Raw genomic sequence first — 20821 nt, forward strand, 5'->3', positions numbered from 1 at the left:
TTAAAAATCAAGCTCAAATGTGCGTCGTGTGCATGCGAAAGAAAGCAACTTTGGAAAAAGTTTGTAGCACTTCATTAGATTTGCCTGTTCTGACTTTGGCAAAAATCGAACCAGACTATGAAAGTTTAGACTAGCCGGGAGATATAGAAGTTTATTTGGCTGTAAACTTTATTCCTGTAGAAAGGATCCGTGAAGGCTGAAAATGTAAATTTGGAAGTGTCCGATAAAACAAACACTTGTGCTTGAGAGCCGGACTTCACAATGTTGGCACATTCGAAGATGTTTAGAAATCCTCTGTTTGAACACTGTCTGTGTTTAATACGCACGGTACGGCTAGAACTTTCTGTGCAGGAACGATATTGATAGAGTGGTATTGTTAACAAGAGGTCAGTATGTACAGTGAACATGCACAAGGATTATAATATTGTGAAATAATTTGTTGAGCTTGTAACATTAAAGGAGTCATATGGCATGAACACGTGTTTTTCTGTGTCTGGTGTGTTATAAGTTGCCCATGGATGTCTTAGACACGTTAAATTGCTAAAATTAAAGTGTCGGAACAAAAGATGCATTCTATATAAAAGTGAATGCTCACCCAGACCTGTCTGAAACGCCTCATGTAACCACACCCCACAAATCTACGTGGGATTTGACTAAGACCACCCAAATGTATACGCAAGGAAGGCTCGATTCACATTTTGCTTCAAAAACCACGCGGAAAACGCGAGCTGCAATGCGTTCTTCTTGTTTTCCCCAAAGCGCATGGACTTTGCAGTCTCCTGGTGTCTGTTGTCGCTAAGCAACGATGGTCGTGATAGCCATTGAGACGAGGAGGTAAAAACAAAGATTATATGGATTATATGCACCGAAAATACGTTACAATATCTCTGATACTAGGTTTAGTTATGCTGTGATCAACTTTTTCTCCATTTTCATTGAGCTGGACTATATTGGCTCTGATTCTTGTCACATGACCTGAGGTGTGCTTGCGCCTTTCTGAAAAAATTTAGATTTTTCATCTCGATACCAGCGCAGCTGGAAAACACGCGAAATGTAAATTGCAATTGCTTTGGAACCTGATGTTCCAATATGGTAAGAGGCGTTACATTTCCGTCACACGCTTGCAGTTTTCGACCAATCACTACGCATTGGTTAACTGGCCGATCATAGCACACCTCATTTTTGTCACTTTTCAGTGCACAGAAGTCAATGCACCCCAACCCAATCAAAGAAGAGGTATTTTAAATCTGACAACCATCTCCAGTATATATGCACAAAGGATATCCTTCCAGTGAACCTAAAGTAGATGTGCAGCATCAGAGAATCATTTTTGCACTTCTTCCATGATGTCTGGCTGACATTTTGGCCATCTGCTGTTTTCAAGTTTCACATTTTCTCACTTTCTTCAACCTCCAGAAATGCCTGGTTGCTCTGTGGGTATTGTTGTATAAATCATGTGTCATTGATTGCCTTTCACATGTACAGTGTTTTTTTGTTGTTGTGTTTCAGGCCTGATTTTTTTTAGGAAATGTATCAGTATTAGCTTTTCATAAGTAGTCATTGTATCAGTATGATAGAATATTCATTTCATTTGACTAGAAAGATTTTCAAATGACCAAACATGAAGATTCTCTTAATAGACATAAATTCATTGAACGTTTCAGAATATTTTATAAAGTGTTCATGTTTTTTAAAAGCAAAAGTTAAAAATTTTATGAGAGCATCACTACACTGCAGAAGTTCATCACTTCTGGTGTTATTAACACCTTGTGTCTCCGATTCATATACGGTCCAACATCTGCTACGTTTCTCCTTCTGTCATTACAGCGTGAAGTGTTGACACAGTTCGTTTACTATAACTTGCATTCATTCACAGAGTTTGTTGAGTGATTTATTATAGACACTTTGGCTGGTCTCTGTATTTTTACATCTATGTATAAATGTGTGACATCAAAATGTCTGGGTGACATCATAATGGCATGCTTAAGACCACCGCAGCTTCATTTTAGATTAGATTTAGTCATTTAGCACACGCCTTTATCCAAAGCTTCATGGCTGATGCTTATCTTTTCTGCTTTATACATAACGGAAACCAAAATTAGTATTGTAGAGCATCAGAAACTGTGTCAATTCATAATATTATGACACTGTTAAAGGCATAGTTCATCCAAAAATAAAAATTCTATCATCATACCTGTATCACTTGTGCCGAACACAAAAGAAGATATTTTGAAGAATGTTGTTAACCAAACATCGGCGGTACCCAATCATTTGCATGGGTTTGTGTCTAGACAATAGAAGTGAATGGCTTCAGTGACCAACTTTCTCTAAAATATCTTCTTTTGTGTTCTGCATATAAGAAAGTTGATCACTTTAGCGACAACCAGCTTTGTATTAGGAAAAACCTGCTCAACCAAACAAGGCATAACCTCCAGGTTTCATGGAGCCAGCAGACCCTTGTATCCCAGAAAATGTAAGCAGCAAGACTCAGTTTGAGCCTTAAATTATGATTAATAAACAGAATAGAAGAAAGTCTTCAGCACCAAGTTGTTCTTATCCAAGTTTCCATGCCAGGTCGTTCTTCTTCAGCTCGTTTAATTACTTCTCATTTAAGGTGTGCTGTGCTTTTCCCATCCATATCATTACACTAATTATCCCTCAAATTCATTAGAACTTATTTCCTAACTCAATGCATATTCATAAGTATGCAAACTATAAACTGATATCGTTGGACCCATGTGCCAGAGAGAACAGAATCAACTGTGAATATAAAAGGGATTTTTTTTAGGCGATTCCTATGTAGTACGCCAGAGCTAGAAAGCTGTTGATAACAGTGAGGACTGAGGAGAGCATAGCGCTGTTTTAATCTTTTATAGAGGCACAGCTTGTGAAACTGACTGATTGACGCTAAACAATAAGCCCCTCTGTCGCTCTGAGGTGATCTGGACCAATTCACAGACATTCTTTACACGCTGAACAATATGGTGTTCTCTCCACGCCACTGCAAATGGCAGTAATTATCATTATCACGGTCTTGGTCTTATTGACTGATGGTAGAACAGTTGTAATGAATCTTGAACCGTACTACGTGATAAAAACTACCCAGTATTTTTGGAGTCGGTGGATTTTGGCATATTCCAGTTCTGAGTGGGCAGAAATCTCATTGACTGCCAAATGGACACATTCAGGACACATTATTTTAGCTGTGATTGGTTCCCTGCTGAAAAAACTATAGAACCCCTCCCATTTCTATTGTTTATTTCTGCAACGTTTACTATCGATGGTCTAAGCATCCTATAATACAAGTCTAAGACAGAAATAGGTCCTTCGAAGTGATCCACATTTTATTTCGCCCTTCAGTTGAATTATAGTTAAAGTGTAGAAACCATGTTTTTTGGCAGATTAATTGCCATTTCTATGACCAGTTTTACTACAGATACAAAAGTTAAACCATGGTTATTGCGGTAAAACCATATTAGTTAATTTGGGATTGTTGTGATTTTAATATAAATACTATGGTTGCTATGGTTAACACCATGATTTATTTTCATAAGTGTGGTTTCTTTAATGATTCTTCTGGATAATAATTTTATTTTGGTAAAAAATTGTGTCATGTCATTACTTTTCTGTACTCCAGTAAAGGCTCTTTCACATTAAAGGTATACTTTACCCCAAAATTACCACTTTCATGTATTTTCAAACCGATATGACTTTTCCTCAGAACACAAAAAAATATATTTTGAAGAACGATAGTAAGCAAATAACACTGACCCCCATTGCCTTCCATTCTTTCCACAAAACCACATGTCATGCACAGGTTTCATTGACATGAAAGTGAATAAATGATGACAGAATTTTTATTTTATTTTTTATTTCTATTATATAATTTTTAAAAGAACTATCCTTTTAAGTTACAGTGTAAATTATTGTTTGACTGTCAATGTTTTATCATTGATTAGCTGGGGCAAAAATGCCTTACTTGGGTAATATGACGTGGCTTAAACAAATATTATCAAATGTTTTAATACAATGTGTATACAGGATTTAAGGTTAAAAAACGTTGTAATTTGTATCTCCTCTTTGCCCCGCCTCTCTGAAACGCGCAGATTTTTTAAAAAGCTCATTGCTCTGAGAAGCGAGCTGTGCTGTGATTGGCCAGTTTACCATTGCGTAGTGATTGGTGGAATACTGCAAACGTGTGACAGAAATGTTACCATATTTGGTACATCATCTTCCAAAGCAATTGTACTGACAGGTACACAAACCTTACTTGCCTATACATTTGGGCGATCTTAGTCAAATCATAGAACGAACTGACTCAGATTTGTGGGGTGTGGTTACACGAGGCGTTTCAGGCAGGTCTGGGTGAGCATTCGCTTTTATATAGAATGCATCTTTTGTTCCGACACTTCAATTTTTGCAACTTTATGTGTCTAATACATGCATGAGCAACTCATAACACACCAAAGACACAGAAAAACACATATTCGCGCCATATGACCCCTTTAAAGTGATCTTAACCCTTCTCTGCATTGTTATACAAATGAATCGTTTGTGGAAACGTAAATACACGTCCCTAGAAAATGATTAGTTTTTACAGTGCTACCTATTTTTTGTCACTGCAGTGCATTCTGGGATTGTGTATATATGTGCCTCAGATTCGGGTCAAAACAAGGTATCATATGCACAACTTTTCTGCCAGCGTTTTTAAGAGTCCTGCTGTCAGAAAAACATAGCATCACAGTATTGCCTAGTAGTTTGTTTGGACACAAACATGTTGACTGTAGCATTTATTCACAGCATGTGTCACTGTTAGTATTGTACAAGATTGCACTGAAAAACATCCTGAGAAATATGACCAGACTCCGTTACATAACAGCCAAAATTGTACTCCACTTGCTATGGAAATGGGTAGACTGGTCCAGAAGTATTTTTCTGACCATCAGTCAGTGCACATCAGGGTGAGTGTTTAACATCCTGGGTATAAAATGAAGGCTGGCAGTCTGCCTCCTGAATTTCTATGTGCTCTTCAACAGCATCTTCCATTTCGCCAGCAGCCTTGCATGAGTGTTTTTTCCTCCCTCTGTAGATACTGCACGGGTAGATTGCTAGCGTTATTCTTCACACGTCGTACCATGAAGAGTTCTTCCAGATGCATGCTGAGGGTGTGAATGTGGCTTCTTGAAGAATAAGCCAAAGTTGGCAAGATAATAGAACCGGGAGACACAAAACTCTTGTGTTAGGATCACATTGGAATTAATGTTTTGGTACCGATAAGTGGAGACAAGAGCTTGAGGGCTGTTTAAACAGATTGTAAAGATGTTCATGCACTTAAGGTGATCCACAACAGATTAGACACCCCTTTACACATCGCTCGGGTTGGGCTCCGGGAATAGAGATACATTGAATGATAGAGAGCAAACACAGTCTAGTTAAGTTACCTACATTTTTCTTCTCCACAGTTGCTCTTATCATTGTAGTTTCTGTCGTGTGAACAGTGTGATGAAAGAGAACTGGGGAGTCATGTGATAATGTGCTCCGTGGTTGATCCTGGAGGAGATCTGGCACATGTGTAGCACATGTGTCTATAGAGCATTCCCTCCATACACAACTTGCGTTAATAAATCGCGCTATTCGTGCGTAATTGGACGCTTGAACATTTTGAGTTTACAGAATTTGCTTCATTCCCGCATGAAATTCACTACAGACGCAAATTCACGTCATGGGAGGGGCTTGTTTCGGATTTCTGCCACCAATCGCTACGTCATAATCGCGTCACTACCAAATTAAGCTCTGAGTGGTTAAACGTGGATGTCCTATCGCGTCTTTGCGTTGACTTAACATGTAAATCACTCGCGCTGGACGCTTCATTTGCATTTGGTGGGAACACAGTTAGAGTCCCAGTTTTTACAGTCCTGCAGATAACTCTATTGTGTCGTACTCAGGTGGCCGGGCCGGCTCTCACCTAATTAGATGTCTAGACAATTATGGAAATGAAATGGAAGACACACAAAGCGTGAGGATTGGAGCCGAAGGTCAATTTGTGTCCCAATAATAAACAGTGCGAATAGTTTTTGTTCCAGAGCTATGAGAGCTGTTTATGTGTTGTTGTTTTTTTAATTCAAAAAGTGTTTTGTGGTTTTATTGTATAATAAATAATAATAAAACGTCTGATCTAAAGTTGTAGAGCTTTTTTCCATTAAGGCAATCTCAGACCCATTGCTGGAGACTTTCATGTTCTCTCTTTGGAAACGGAGGGAATTAAAAATTGAAGCTTGTTTGAGAACGTTCTCTGGTGTTTCTGCCTGTATTTGACTGTTTGCGATAAGCTTCTTAAACAAAAACAGTGGATTAGCGAACACGTTAGTGGAATAAAAAAATGTTTTTGTCAGATAATTAAATTTTTTGGACTGGTGGTTTTCAACAGCAGCGAAAGTGCTGACTGAAACAACTATATTCAACAAACTATAATATTGTATAATATTGTACGTGGTGAAAATTAAATGGGCCTATCAGCATGGACAAAACAATGCAAGATAAAATGCGATAATGGGATAGTTTGTCAAAAAATTAATGTTTTGTTATTGTTTTCTCACCCCTGTGTCGCTCAATCTCTCTAACTTTCTTTCCCTTTTGGAATTTAATTACAGATTGTATTTATTTTGGGGGTTTTCTGTTAACAATAAGAGAGAATAAGAATCCTCATCACAATAATCTGTTACTTAATAAGAGTTTTAATCTCTGTATGTGCATTCACTCACAGTAAAAGTTAACTGCTCGGTGTACCATCCCTTTAAAGGTGAGGTAACACACTCAGCTTCTGCCAATCTCATATGAATCTTGAGAGCCTATGCAGTAGTATTGGATACGCTGTATCTTTGAAAAAGTATATAGTTTTCAAATATATGTAGTATCCAATTTATAAAGGGGAGATACAGATGTACAATTATTTCTGGAAAAACATGAGCTGTTGGAGGCAGGCAGTGGGACGGAACTACAACACGGCACGAGCACACAACACATCATCGCATTAATCCCTTTGTGTTTTTTACATCATGCACGTACACCCCGTTTGCCAAAAAAAAAAAACATTGGACTTAGTTTGAGTACTGCGTGCTGTTCATGTCCTACATCTTTTAGTACTGGGACCGCTTTTCAAACGATCACCAAACCCAGCCTTATATCCACCGTTTATATAACATCCATCACTGAAATGGCATGAACAGACAGACACACCTAAACTTCACTATCGCAATAGTAACAAGCTGCAAGCCCACAGCGCAGACGATCTTGATGTTAAGCGGGTCTCGCTCGTCGGTTGGCACGTGGGCAAACGCCTTGTCGTGCTTTTCCGGGAGAATAGGCCAATAAAAGGAATAGGACTTTAAAAAAACTTTCTGAAACAAGTTGAGTTCTGGGGGAGTGTATCAAGGACAGAAGTACTACGTCCAACTTGTTTTTTAACAGTTAACCATGTTAAACATGAGAAGCCAGTACTTTCAACAGTGTAAAGAAGTCAGGATGCATGACATAGCATGTTATCCCGCCTTTAAATACAGATTCATTTCTTAATTTTGTTTAATTTTATATTTTCTTGAAGTGTAACTTACAGTGCAATTTGGAATTGATTTCATCAGTCTGTGTTTCCTGTGCATCAAACCCATAACCTTAAAGCAGATGGTGTCATGTTTATCCGGTTAAGTTACAGGAACACCTTTAACATTGTTGAAATTGAAATTTACATTTATGCATTTTGCAGATGCTTTTATCCAAAGCAACTTACATTACATTATCCTATACATTTGATTCTAAGTATGTGCAATCCCCTGGGATCGAACCCACGAACTTGCCATTGTTGCCATGAGACAAACTCATGTGTTGTCTAATGTATAATCTGGCTCTTGACTACAACATAATGTTAATTTAAAATACAGATGTTTATATTTTGTCTGAATTTTCATTCTGTTATGTGAAACTAATTTCCAGGAATTATACTATAGAAAAAGCTTGTAGTTATCACTTTTTCCATATTTGCACTGGACGGAAATCTAAAAGCCTGAACATCAAAGCTAGCTTATGTTTGTCCCTCCCCTGTGTGGCTTTACATATATAATGCATTAAGCACAAATGCCCTGTATCAGCAAAATACTATTTACTTAATAGTGCTTGTCTTGCACAACGTTTTTCAAGCTTTAAATCAATGAAGTAAGTTAAACTCACTGAGGAAACATGGGTCCCTTTCCTTAGATGTGTATTTTCAATTTTAAATAATCTCTTTGACGTAGCATAGTTTGACCGCTTTTCAAAGTCGATCTCACAATTCTCCATCTTCTCTGACCTCTAGGTGATCTACGCCCTCAACACCAAGAACGACGAGCACGAAGCAGCTATCCAAACCTTGAAGGAGGCCCACGAGGAGGAGGTGCAGCAGATCCTGTCAGATACGCGGGAGAAGATCATGCAGTACAAAAGCAAAATCAGCGACGAGATGGACCTGAAGCGTCGCATTCAGTCCCTGGAGGAGTCCATGGAACTTCACGATCGAATGAAGAAGCAGGCGCTGACAGAGTTTGAGACGTACCGTCAGCGGGTAGAGGACATGCAGCTGTGTACGGAGGCGCAGCACACGCAGCGCGTAGTCACCATGTCGCGTGAGGTGGAGGAAATGCGGCGCTCTTTCGAGGAGAAGCTGCGCTCTTTCGGACAATTGCAAGCGCAGTGTGAACAAGAGAAACGACAGGCTCTGGAGGAGCTGCGTTCTGCCCATCGACAAGAGGTCTGTGGATCTTAAACCATGATAATGAACTTAATAATTATTCATTTGTAGGTTGTATGACTCTTGTATATTAAATTTGTGCTGTTGAAACCATCAAATTTGGCAGGGTCAGATATTTGACCTCTAGGCTACACTGATAAAAAAATGAATTTAATGATTTGTAGCCTATAAGCATTATTTATTGTTTTTATCTACCTCTAAAAACACTCTTATTAGGTCTAACATCATATAAAATTTTATTTTCATGGTTATCGCGGCTATAAGGAATCACAATGGCGATATTGTCACAATATATTTTTTTAAATAATGATGCTACCCGTAAAATTGTTTTATCAATCTGTCACTCTTTCATTTTGTTTGTGTTTTGTCTTTTATTTGATCATGAATAAAAATAGAAATGCACAGAAGTAGAAAAAGAGTTTGTAAGTAACCAAAGTGAATCTTTACAAGGTATTGTGGTTTTTAATATCACGGTTATTAGTGGTATCAGTATGCTGTGACACCCCTGTACTCCTCAAATGTGCAGTAAAACATTTTAGTATTTGGCAGATGCTGCCAAACACAGTTCTCCAAACTACAACTACAATGTTGTTCCTCTCAGTTTCTACATTTAAAAACATACAGTCTTTCTCTTCCAAGAAAACGCACCAAAAATATCGATGAATCATCTCGCATTTTCAAAACAAAATACATTGATATACTGAATGAAACTGCGCTTGTCAAGCGATATCATGAGGTTTGTATCAGGAAAAAATAGTATTGTGCAAACAAAAACGAATAAATAATCTTGGCTTTTGCAGATCCAAGAACTTCTTCGTTCACACCAAAGCCAGAATGCCCACTACAGCAAAGACCAGGAGAAGCTGGGACAGCTTCATAAAGCCGAGGTGGACTCACTGAGCGAGAGGGTGGAGGAACTGAAACAGGACAAGAAGCGTCTGGTGGAGGAGTACGAGGCCAAGCTCAATAAAGCCCAGGCTTTCTACGAACGCGAACTGGAGGCCATGAAGCGCACTCAACAGATGACCGCCGAGAACCTGCTGGCCTGGAAGAAGACGGAGGCGGAGCTGAGGAAGGAGTTTCAGGCACAGGAAGCGGCGCTGCAAAAGACACTGGGAAAGTTGCGCAGCGAGCTGAAGCGTGTGCAGGACGAGGCCAGAGAGAGCAGAGAGAAATCGCATAAACTGCAGGCCTCGCTCATCACAGCAGAGAATAGCATTAAGGTAAATGCCGCTGGTGCATATTCACATAAAGATGTAAATTATTTTATTTTGTACAGTGTTATGCTGTGGGATTGGTGCTGAACGCTCAGAAGACAACGTGTGACACATTGTAGTAGTAAAACGGGTCTTAAATCCTTTCGTGTTGACTTCAAAAAGTTCACATGTGGCACCAAAAGCACATTTGTAAACACATGTTGAAACAAATTTAGGATTTTGGTTTTGTCCTGAACACATCAGGCCTTTCAGCTCTTTGAGGATCAAAAGGCACATAGAAAGAAATTAAAGCATAGTGGTTCACATTCTGGGAGAGAAAGAAAGAGGGAAAGAAAGAGAGAAAGAAAGAGAAAAAGAAAGAAAGAAAGAAAGAAAGAAAGAAAGAAAGAAAGAATGAAAGCGAGAGAGAAAGAAAGAAAAATGATAGGACCACGGCATCGAAATGTAGGACACTACCGAGTGTTATTTATGAGTGTAATCATAAAGATACAAGCTTGATTTATGATTTGCTAGTTCAAAGGAAAAAATCGTGGCTAAACGAATAGCGCATATTGTAACTTCTCTCTTTTATGACAGATTAATGCTTGTTTAATAGGAAAGTGCTGGGTTTGTACCTTGAGCTCAACACACACACTCGGAGCAGATCTTTAATGGAATCGATCTTGAGCCACTTTGACATTTTCAGACTCCAGCTCATACCGATCTGCTTCCCCGGGGTCTTTACTAGTCAGTTTTTGTTAAACACGCTGATCAAATGTTGACCCGCTCAGGTGGAAGATGTTTCTAGTGCCCGTGTCACATCACATGGAGATTTTATTGTGGGGGGGAGTCAAGAGGTGGCAAATAATCGTTGATATGTTTTCCTAAATATCTGGGGTCAGTCTGCAAGCGCAGTGTTGCAAATCAGACACGGCCAAATCAAAAGCCACTTGGATGGACGGATGGATGCATGGATGTATCGACGGATGCATAGATGAAAACATGAACTTGCTGCATAGTTTTTTCTCCTCTTGTGAACACTTTGGCTGTTTACTTCTCCCTCATAAACCTTGAAACTCAATGTGCATTATTTCATGAATATTAAATGCCTTAGTGCATTTTTAACACTCAGTGCTGCCGTAAAGAACGTAATGACTGAAGACTGTCGACATCCTTATGTAATACACCGGAGTGAATTCATTAGGATTGAATTGTGTCCACTAATAGCATTATTAGCACACGCTATCTGCATCCTTTTAGAGCCCGATTCAGGAATTATGCAAAGTAGCTAAGCAAACACTTACAAAATCTGTTCTGAACAACCTTGAAGGTCACTGGGCTGTTTGAAGATTACCAGATTGTGTTTTTTTTTTCAGTTTTATCGTAATTTCATTAAAGAGTAAGTATGATTTGTAAGGTCCTACTTTGGTTTATGGAGTGTCCAACAAAAGGTTTATGTACATAGCTGACTCTCAAATGATTCGTACCGCGATTCATCCGTCTAATCCCCTCCTATCCGCTACCCTAGTGTCATGTGATTGGTCAGATGGTGTAGTCTGTTGTGGTTGGTCAAACGCATTCAGCATGTGCCGCAAACGGAACGTCTATCATCATCCCTGGGGTTTTGTAGTCATTGTTTCCTTAGAAGTTTAAATATCACAACATAGAACACAGGTTCTAGACATGGTGCACACGAATCACAAAAGAGCGCCAGTGTTTGGGGGAGGAGCGTCTAGCGCCCATTTTTCGCGCCAGTCCCAGCAAAAAACATTTCTAGTTACGTAGATACGAGGCGATTAGAAACTCGGACTAGGTCACGTCCTGTTTGCGTGATTCAGAGTCGACTCCCTCTTTTACAAGCCAATATCTTCGTTATTCCTTCACTTTCGGACTTGACTGCATGAACTGTCATTTTCATGATCTAATGTTACTTACTCTTTAATATTTTGAATATAGTAGTTAAATAAAATTATGAAATTGTATATACTTTTTTGCTTTAAGTTTTATTTACTCTGCTTTAAGTCTCCCATATTACAGGTCATGCATGCATGCATAGAGCCTCTTAACTCATTTGAATCATGCACTCATAAGAATTAAGGGAGAATGCATGCTGGCAACGGTGAAAAGCTCTTTATAGATAAATAGATATCGGAGGTGAAAGAGAGAGAGAAATATAACGCGTGCATGCACAATTAATGAGGAGAATGAATGAGAAGACGTTGAGTGGAATGAAAATGGAAAAGCGACAAAGAAAGGGAAAGGTAGACAAAGGAAAGCACTTAAATAAAGTGTAACATAACACAAATCCGAGACGGCCTATAAATCCACTAAATCATCCTAGTAAACAGGTATGTGTGAGGATTAAGTTTAAAGGTAGAGATAAAGAATAGAAAATAACATTAGCCTGATATGAATGAATTGAAAGTCAGTAAGATGTTCTTACTAAACAATAAATGTGTATCTTTTGGTGTGCAGGAGCAGCATAAACAGTTAGAGGAGGTGACCAAGAACACAGAGATCGTGGAGATCCGGCAAAGAGAGGCTGAGTGTGAGCTGGAGGCTTCCAGAGACCGAGTCCAACAGCAGGCAACTGAGATCCTCCTGAAAGCCAGTAAGATATCTCCAAACCTTTCCATAACCTCTGAACATGAATTTCTTAATTCATGTTTTACCTTCTGCAAAAGCTACTAATCCATTACCGGTGTGTGCAGCATTAACGTGCAGTGTATCTGTCGTCATAGCAACGCGGATTGAAATGTGAAAGTATAGCGTTTTGATCATCTTTAATGTTCAGTGTCTTTTGAAACACGTGCAACCTTTGTTCTTTAGTTTTGTTTAAAGCAGAATGCCCAAGTTGCTCTTTTTGATTGGCTGTGAAGACTTTTGATATTTAGAAATAAAGAGATGAAAAACTGCCCGTTAAGCTCATGCAGCGCTGTTAGGTAAAGGTTAACTAGATATATGAGTTAAATTGGCTGGTTCTAGTTTCAGAAACCATTCGTGTTGACAGAGACGTTTGTGAGTGACAGATCTCCTCCTGGTATCCCGGCAACAGCAGATGTGTGTCTGTGCTCATCACCCAGATTCTGGAATGTTCCCTGAGGGGGGCAGAACCCAGCTGGGCCCTTGACACCTAAATGCCAAACACAGTTCTTCTCTTTTATCTGGGTGAAATAACAGAAGCGCAAGGAATTACATCAGAAACTACAGTAATGAATTAAAGATTAGGGGTGGGAATGTGGAGGAAATATGGGATGCGATATTACTGTATGTTGGTATTGTGGAACGTTTTTGTTTGACGGGTAGGCGATTAAAAGTCATGAATTCCTCTTGATCAGATATCAGGGTACCAAAAACTGGAAAAAAAAATGGATCGTTCTCATGAAACCACTGAAACATCATGCCAGTTAATTTTGTTTATCAAACATATATTTCGCAAACACAAAATATATCATAATAAAGATAATTGTGTTCTCTAACATGGACAGAACATCATTTTGACATCGGAATGAATTATGCATGTATTTTATTGCTTTTTCTGCTGAAATTAAAATTACTGTAACGCGTCTCGATTTGTCTGAGTGCATTATATTTTGCAATTTAAATAGAGTAAAATAAAATAAACAAATGGATGTTCTACTAGAGGTTCTCAAATGACAAAACAATGAGTGATAGAATATTCATGTTTAATAAAAATGAAGAGAAAGTGGATGAATTTTAGACCATGACTTTTTTAAAGACTCTTGAACACACACAAATATATTTACATATCTGCCAGTACCTTTTAAATGGTTAAAAGGTTAATAGGTTTCCGTTATATTTTTCTAGTTATAAACCTAATATTCTCATGCTGTGGACACAACTTTTTTAGTTCTTACCGTACAGGTAATTTTCTGCATTTTCATTTTTTTATAATTTTCTATTAAGATATAATTAATTAATGTCTTATTATGTATGATTAATAAAAACTTGCTTATGCATCATGGCTTTTTTGCAAAACATGCTATGGGAAAAACCTTTTTTTGTAAAAATGTTTTTTTTTTAAGTGTGTAGAACTTTGTGTGTAAAAAGTTTGGAAATGAATGCCTTTAAACATGTCATACCTTGTTTTTAAATGAAATCTTATAAGGATTATAAAGCGATTTTTGGAAAATCATGTTTGACATCTCAAAAACCAAGATTTTTGTCTCTTGCGACTATTGTTCAGGTCAGATCGGTAGCCTGCAGGCCACTCAGATGACCCATGAGGCCGTCATACGAGATCTTGAATCCGAAAAATCCCGACTGAAAGATAAAGTATTACGTCTGGAAGAGGAACGAGGGTCTTTGCAAAATAAATGCCAGACGCTGGATGACAGACAGAGACAGCAGCTCGTCTCTCTAGAGAAGGTAGGGATGCGATTTTACCAAACTGTGCACCTGCACGCAGAGCTTTTCATTCCAATGGAGGCAAAACAAAACAAGTGTTGAGCTGAAAGAAATGACAGACCGGCAGAATATACACTACACTGCAGTATATTTTGCAGAATGGGGTCTTGAGTTGGGGTGTGTTCTCCTAAAAAGTGTTATTTTCGTTTTTGGGTGAAGTATCCCTTTAATAGCTAAGGCATCTGTTCCTCTGATTTAAGCATATTCAAGCCCATCTCTCGTGTTAAACGCTAGGTGTTCCACTGGCCATTATCAGAACAAAATGTAGCCCCCCACAAATTTAATTCAAAAGACCCACGGTCTTTGCCGAAGGATGCTCAAGAGCTCAGAAAATATGACCCCTTTTGGACAGTTGCTTAGATCTGAGGAGGAATTGTACTTTTTATTCTGACGTTAATATTTTTTTTGCAAGAATGGCATGGCTATTTATTTCACGTGGGGTTTTCATAAATACATCTGTTTCAGCAGGCATTTTGGCTGTCCTGTTGTATTTAGGTTTTGTTTCATTATTAATGCGCTGAGAGTTCCCAATAAACAGAAAAAGTCTTGTTTTTTGCTCTCAAAATATTCCTCTCAGCAGTTTTAGAAACCGACTTTTGCAAACTTGAAAAAAAGCCTATTTGTAAAAAAAATAGCTGGAATGTGATCATAGTATAACCACCGCGCGCGGTTATAGAAATGGTCATCGGTGTGCCAAAAAAACATACTAAAACTGCACTTTAACTATCGTAAAACCATTTTTTGTGTCGAGTTATGTGGCTCCGTTGCTATGCCCGGGAGAAAACTTCTTTTAAAGATGTCTTACATTTAGCTTTCTCTCGGTCTCTCTTTCGCCCACATCACAGTTGAGACGTTTGTTAGCAAAGTAGCCTTGAGTTAGATGTTACTGTGGCAACGCTCAATAAATAGAGCCGGAAAGCATTGTTGAGAAATCTGCTATGCCGACGCTTCTGCTGCTCTTATAAATGAGAACTGAAATCCATTGCGGGCGGCTGGTTTGCACTCTCGATGTAAAATATTAGGGGTAAATAATATTAATATTATCCGTTTTCGACGGGTTTCCACATTTAGTATTTAGTATATATATCACATTGTTAGATTTTCAGTTCACAGTTGTTGTGGCCATAGTAATTTACGTTAAGAGTTTAATTGCGATATCTATTTTAGTGTGGCATCTGAATGCTAACAGTCAAATTCATTTGTACTTCTTATTTTTTCTATCGTCTATTTCTGGACAGTAAATCTGACTCAAAATACAGGTGTAGGGAGGCAGTTTGACCTTGTAGCTTAAAAGAAGAAACGGGGTCCAAAACCAAAACCTGCGATACGGTTTTAGTGGTTAGCAGTTTTAGTTTCGATATAAACAAACGTTACGTGGCCCAAACTTAACTCCCGGTAGACATCCGCAAAGAAACAGTAACTGTTGAGTACTATATATATACAATTGAATATTAACTTAAATTAATATTGATATAATTTAAATATACAGTTGTTGTATCATAACCAAACACAAACTAGAAATTAACTTTGCGCCAGGCATGTACGTCCTGAGAAACAGTCTCTATGGAGTGTCAACCAGATTCGGAGTTATCTATAATAATATTATTATATGTGTAGTATTAACATGAAATTAATCATTATAAATATCACAGTTATGTTAGTGCCTGTTTTGTGAATCTTATTTTGCTAAATGTGCGCATGAACGTGAATATTGCTCGTTTTTTGCAGCTTAGTTTTCATAAATGCTCTATTAGACTGTGAGGAGGCTTGCTAGGCATATCCTCGTGCAGTCATGGCACAATATTCCTTATATTGCAGTCGACTTCTACTAGATATTTATCTTTTTTGTGCTTCCCAACAGTCTCTTCGAGAGGAAAAACAGAACTATGAGAAGGAGCTGATGAACCTCCGTGCCAAATATGACGAGGACACGGGTCACTTTAAGGACACCCACAGCCGGGCGCTGGAAGAGCTTGCACGGAAACACCGGGTGGCTTTGGAGAACACCCAGAGCACCGCGGAGAAAGAGAAGAACAGACTGCTGTCCGTAAGTGAGATCGGTCGTCACACACATGCTGTCAGCCCATGTTCACAAGCATCTTTTAAAGTGCTCGCAGCACTGTTCAGTTGAGAATGACTGCGCTTCACTCACTACGTTCAATCTGAAGAGCAGCTCTAAAAAGAACAAGGAGTATTATGAAAGCCGGTGAAGGATGTCATGTCATTCAAAGCTTTAATGAATCTTACTTCTGTGGAAAACAAAAGAAGATATTTTGAGAAATCCCTCAGTGGTTTTGTGTCCATAGAAGGTGTTCTGCGGTAGAAGGTTATACAGGTTTGGAATGACATGAGATTGAGTAAACATAAAATATTTTGTATTTTAGTTGGTCTCTCCTTTTAAAGGGGTGGTCATGCACTCTGACTTCTTTACAATGTTAAACGTGCTGTCTTCTCAACCTTAACATCGTCAACTTGTCAAAAAACGAGTTGGGCGTATTACGTAGTATTTCTGTGCTCGATACACTCCGCCACCTATCGTACAGGTATCGGAAAGTTTTTTCGAACATAAAACTGTTTTGTTACAATTTGTCTTAGTCCCTTATTGGACAATTCTCCCGGAAAATCACGCGGCATCAAGGAGAGCAGGAGAAGGAGCAGATGTCACTTTCATTTGTGTGCAGGAGAGAGAGAGCGCATACTTTCGCAAAGTTCAGGTTTTTGACTGTTCGCGCCATTTGGGTGATGAATGTTATTAAACTGTGGATATAACGCTGGATTTGGAGATCATTTGAAAGTGATGTATGGAGCCGTCACAGTGCTTAAAATGCCGGACATGAACCGCATGCGATGAGTGAAACTGATGTCTGATGCTTTAGTTCAGCCTACCCCTCCCCCCCACATGCCGTATGCTTTCAGAAATAATCGTACAGCTGTATCTATCTTTTATAAATGTGATCAAATACTTCGCAGGTACGAGGTATGCAATACTACTCTAAAGGAACTCAAGATTAATATGAGATTGGCAGACACCGCGTGTATTACGGCCGCTTTAAGCTCCAATATGTAGATCATTGAGTATGAGTGTTTATGGCATTTGAAAATGTTCTCCTATGTAATCAGGTTATAAAACCCTTCTTGGTTGTATTTTGCTCTTATTTTTTTATGTGTGTGTTTGTATATGAGAGAGAGAGAAAAGGGCAGGTGCAGCAGCTCTAGGGGGTTTGGTAGAAAGGAAGAGTGCAACACACAACTTGCTGCCTTTGCTTCATTAGGCAGAACAGTAAAAATGTGTCTCCCACACTCTCTCACATCCTTTCCTACACCCTAAATCCACCCTGCCTTCTCTGAGCGGCTAAAGGTGCCCCACGCGTGTCCCTCGATCTTTATTGATTCACCTTGCTCTTTACGCTCCCATAGAAAACAATAAAAGACTGATCATCACCCAGACATTTTTTGTTTAGATTTTGTGAAAAAACATATTAAATCTATAGAATAAAGAGTATATGTATATTTACACACATATATACACAGCTGCAGAAATAATAAAGAGACCATTCCTATTTTATTTGTGTTTAAAGGGTTTGGTTCCAAAAAAATAACAAATATTTTAAAAACGCTGTTTTTATTATGTTATTACGTTTTAATTGCGTTTTATTGTGTTAGTTAGGTTTTTTTTTTGTTATTATGACTTGATTTAAAATAAAACTGCAGTTTGATTGATATTAATTGGATTGCACAAGAAAAAAACATGATTTTTGAAAAAGAAAATCATGTTTTATCTCATTTTGGAACCAAACTCTTTATTTCTAGAAGAGCCCTTCCAGTCCAGTCTCTCAATCAAACCCTGAGGAGTGACAGTCCTTCAGAAAGTCATTCAACAACTTTGTGAAAGACTCACATCTTGACAACACAAATGAAAACTATGATAAAAATCCAGGTTGTCACATTGAATTTCCTTAAATACATATATTACTGTTATTGCTTAAAAGGCAATACAAACTTGTCTTCTTGCAGTATTTGATTTTTGAAAAACTACAAAATAATCTTTTCTGTTATTTTCTTTTCATTTTCTTAGAATAAATGCAAATAGAAAAATATTTTTATTTGAAATTCTGGAGAGGTAATGTTTGTAGTTCACAAAATTAAACAAAACATAAAATGTTACCTCAACACATAGCCTACCTATGAAAAGTTAATAAAGAAAAACTCATTTTAAAATTTTCTCTTAATTTTTTCAATGGCTGTATATACAGTATATATAACATTAAATCGAATAAGATGACTTTTTTAAAGCATAAAAAGTTTTGTCATTAATTGTTAAAAATGTTGAAATTAGCTAAAACATTTATTAACCAAATTCTTGTAATGATGCTCGTGATGGCTGTAGTCTTTCCGGCCCAGATTCTGTGTGGGCCCACTCGTAACCCAGTGACATAAAGTGAGACCGTAACTGTGATTTCGCTCACCGGCAGAGACGGGCGACCAAATGGCAAACATCATGACTAAACCGTCTGTTTTGATTTGCAAGCTGATAACATATGAAGCGAAAGCACACAAATCTGCGCTGGATTGACTCAGTCAGAACACAATCTGTCAGCCTCCCCCCAAACTGGCAGCTTCCAGCATACCGACATGTCCATCTCCCACTTGATCACCAACGCTTAATCTTTTCTTTATTATAAATCACACAACAGATTGGTGGCTAAATGTGGACGAGCATTTGCATGAGCGGGTTTTGTCGTTTTTTGTCTTTAGAAAGAGACTTTTTGGAACATACATATTCCCTGAATGTATTCCCGTCCTCAGATTCCACCTCTCTAAAACCACTCTGCTCCTCCCTTATCTGCTTCCGTCAAACCTGTACCGCCCTTCACAGCAAACCTTTGTGCAGGTGGACGTCCCTGGCGAGGCCGCGGCTCCAAATTAATCTCATTACAGCGGAACGGCTTTGGGCTTATCTCACCGGCACCGTAGCGTCCGCCGCTCTCAGAAATGGAAATACGGTCTAAAAATGTAAGCTCAGATGAATAATCAATGACAGTCGCCTTCATTAGACCCTGCCGCTGACTCACGGCCTGCTGAAGAAACGGCGTGACGAACGATGCTCGCAGCTCTTCCACTCTCCTCTCCCACTTTCCTCCTTTTTCTTTATCTTTCGCGAAGCACTGATAGTTTGTAATGTGTCCAAAGCGCGGCAGGTGACTCACTCCTGGGATGAAAGACTCTTATTTAGGAAACCTTCAGATAGAGCCGCTGAAGAATCATCTCACCCAGAGTACGATGTATGTTTTATATTTCGTGGGAGGGAGATCACAAAAGGAGTTTCGTTTTATTTGACGTGGATCACAGCGTGGAGCCAGTTTTAGCCTTTCTCTCATGTCACTAAGACACAAATAATACTTTCAAAGGTTTCATTTTAGGGGCTCAGAATTGGGGATTGTGAATGTAGTCTTGCACAGAAAGATGCGTTTACGTTTTGGTCTGCAGTGTTTGCTTGGACTAAGAACTGCACATTTTGAAGAAACTTTCTGACTGATGTTTAGTTTTGGAATTAGTTAATCTAAAATAAATGATTCCTCCATAATGGTCAGAAAAATATATATTTAGATATAATATGGATATACCGTAGACATGCTTTCCATCCGAAAGCAAAAACTCCGTATTTTTTTACAGACAAAGCTCTTTTTCAGTCGATTACATTTGAGCTGGTCTGAGTTTTTCGGAGGTTTGTGAGGGATAAGCATCATACAGCGAACGCACTTTGGTTATCCTGTGGGCATGCTGTCTAAAGCTAAAGTGAATTATGTAGATGGCGGGTATACCAGCCCATTTGTTTGTCTGCGCTAACCATTAATTTTTTAAACCGAGTTACTTAGGAGCTTTTTTCCTAGAGGCCCGCTCACGCTGGTGCACACAGAGAGCTTTTGTCGTTGAGTAATGTGTGTGTAGATGGGCAAGTGAAGTGAATGTGATTTGATGTGGACTCGCAGCTGCTCTTCTGGATAAGTGGGAGATGTGGAGGTGATAATCTCATCTTCTTCATCTTCGTCAACATGTGTTGCTGTCTTCTTTTATTCCGTCGTCTTATTTCATGATCGGTTGTTTTTAGAAAACAGGTAGTATGCAAAGTAGGCAGTGCTGTCAGTAAACATTTGTTTGTTATGCGCTGTGAATAATTTAAACTATTATAGAAGATTTCAGCAGCAACAACATAAACAAACATTATGTGGCCCAAATTTAGAGGGATAGTTTACCGAAAAATGGAAATTCTGTCATCATTTATGCACTTTACAATTTGTTTCAAACCTGTATCATTTCTTTGTTCTGTTAAAAGTAAAGAAAGAATAATGGGAGTAATTTCAGTTCTGGGACATCATTGACTACCATAGTAGAAAAATGATTCTATGCATGTATTTTCTAT

General features: G+C 38.5%; 1 protein-coding gene across 3 annotated transcripts in view; it reads left to right on the forward strand.

Moving 5' to 3' along the window:
• Nucleotides 1–20821, forward strand: part of fam184ab (family with sequence similarity 184 member Ab) — an 85329-nt gene that overhangs the window by 18649 nt on the left and 45859 nt on the right. For all 3 annotated transcript variants that reach the window (XM_056764350.1, XM_056764349.1, XM_056764352.1), the window contains exons 2-6: nucleotides 8345–8776; nucleotides 9577–9999; nucleotides 12448–12583; nucleotides 14180–14361; nucleotides 16262–16447. In XM_056764350.1, coding sequence (XP_056620328.1) covers nucleotides 8345–8776; nucleotides 9577–9999; nucleotides 12448–12583; nucleotides 14180–14361; nucleotides 16262–16447 — 1359 coding nt within the window. The remainder of the gene's footprint in view (nucleotides 1–8344; nucleotides 8777–9576; nucleotides 10000–12447; nucleotides 12584–14179; nucleotides 14362–16261; nucleotides 16448–20821) is intronic.

The sequence above is a fragment of the Triplophysa dalaica genome, chromosome 13 (genome assembly GCF_015846415.1).
Source record: "Triplophysa dalaica isolate WHDGS20190420 chromosome 13, ASM1584641v1, whole genome shotgun sequence".
Lineage (NCBI taxonomy): Eukaryota > Metazoa > Chordata > Actinopteri > Cypriniformes > Nemacheilidae > Triplophysa > Triplophysa dalaica.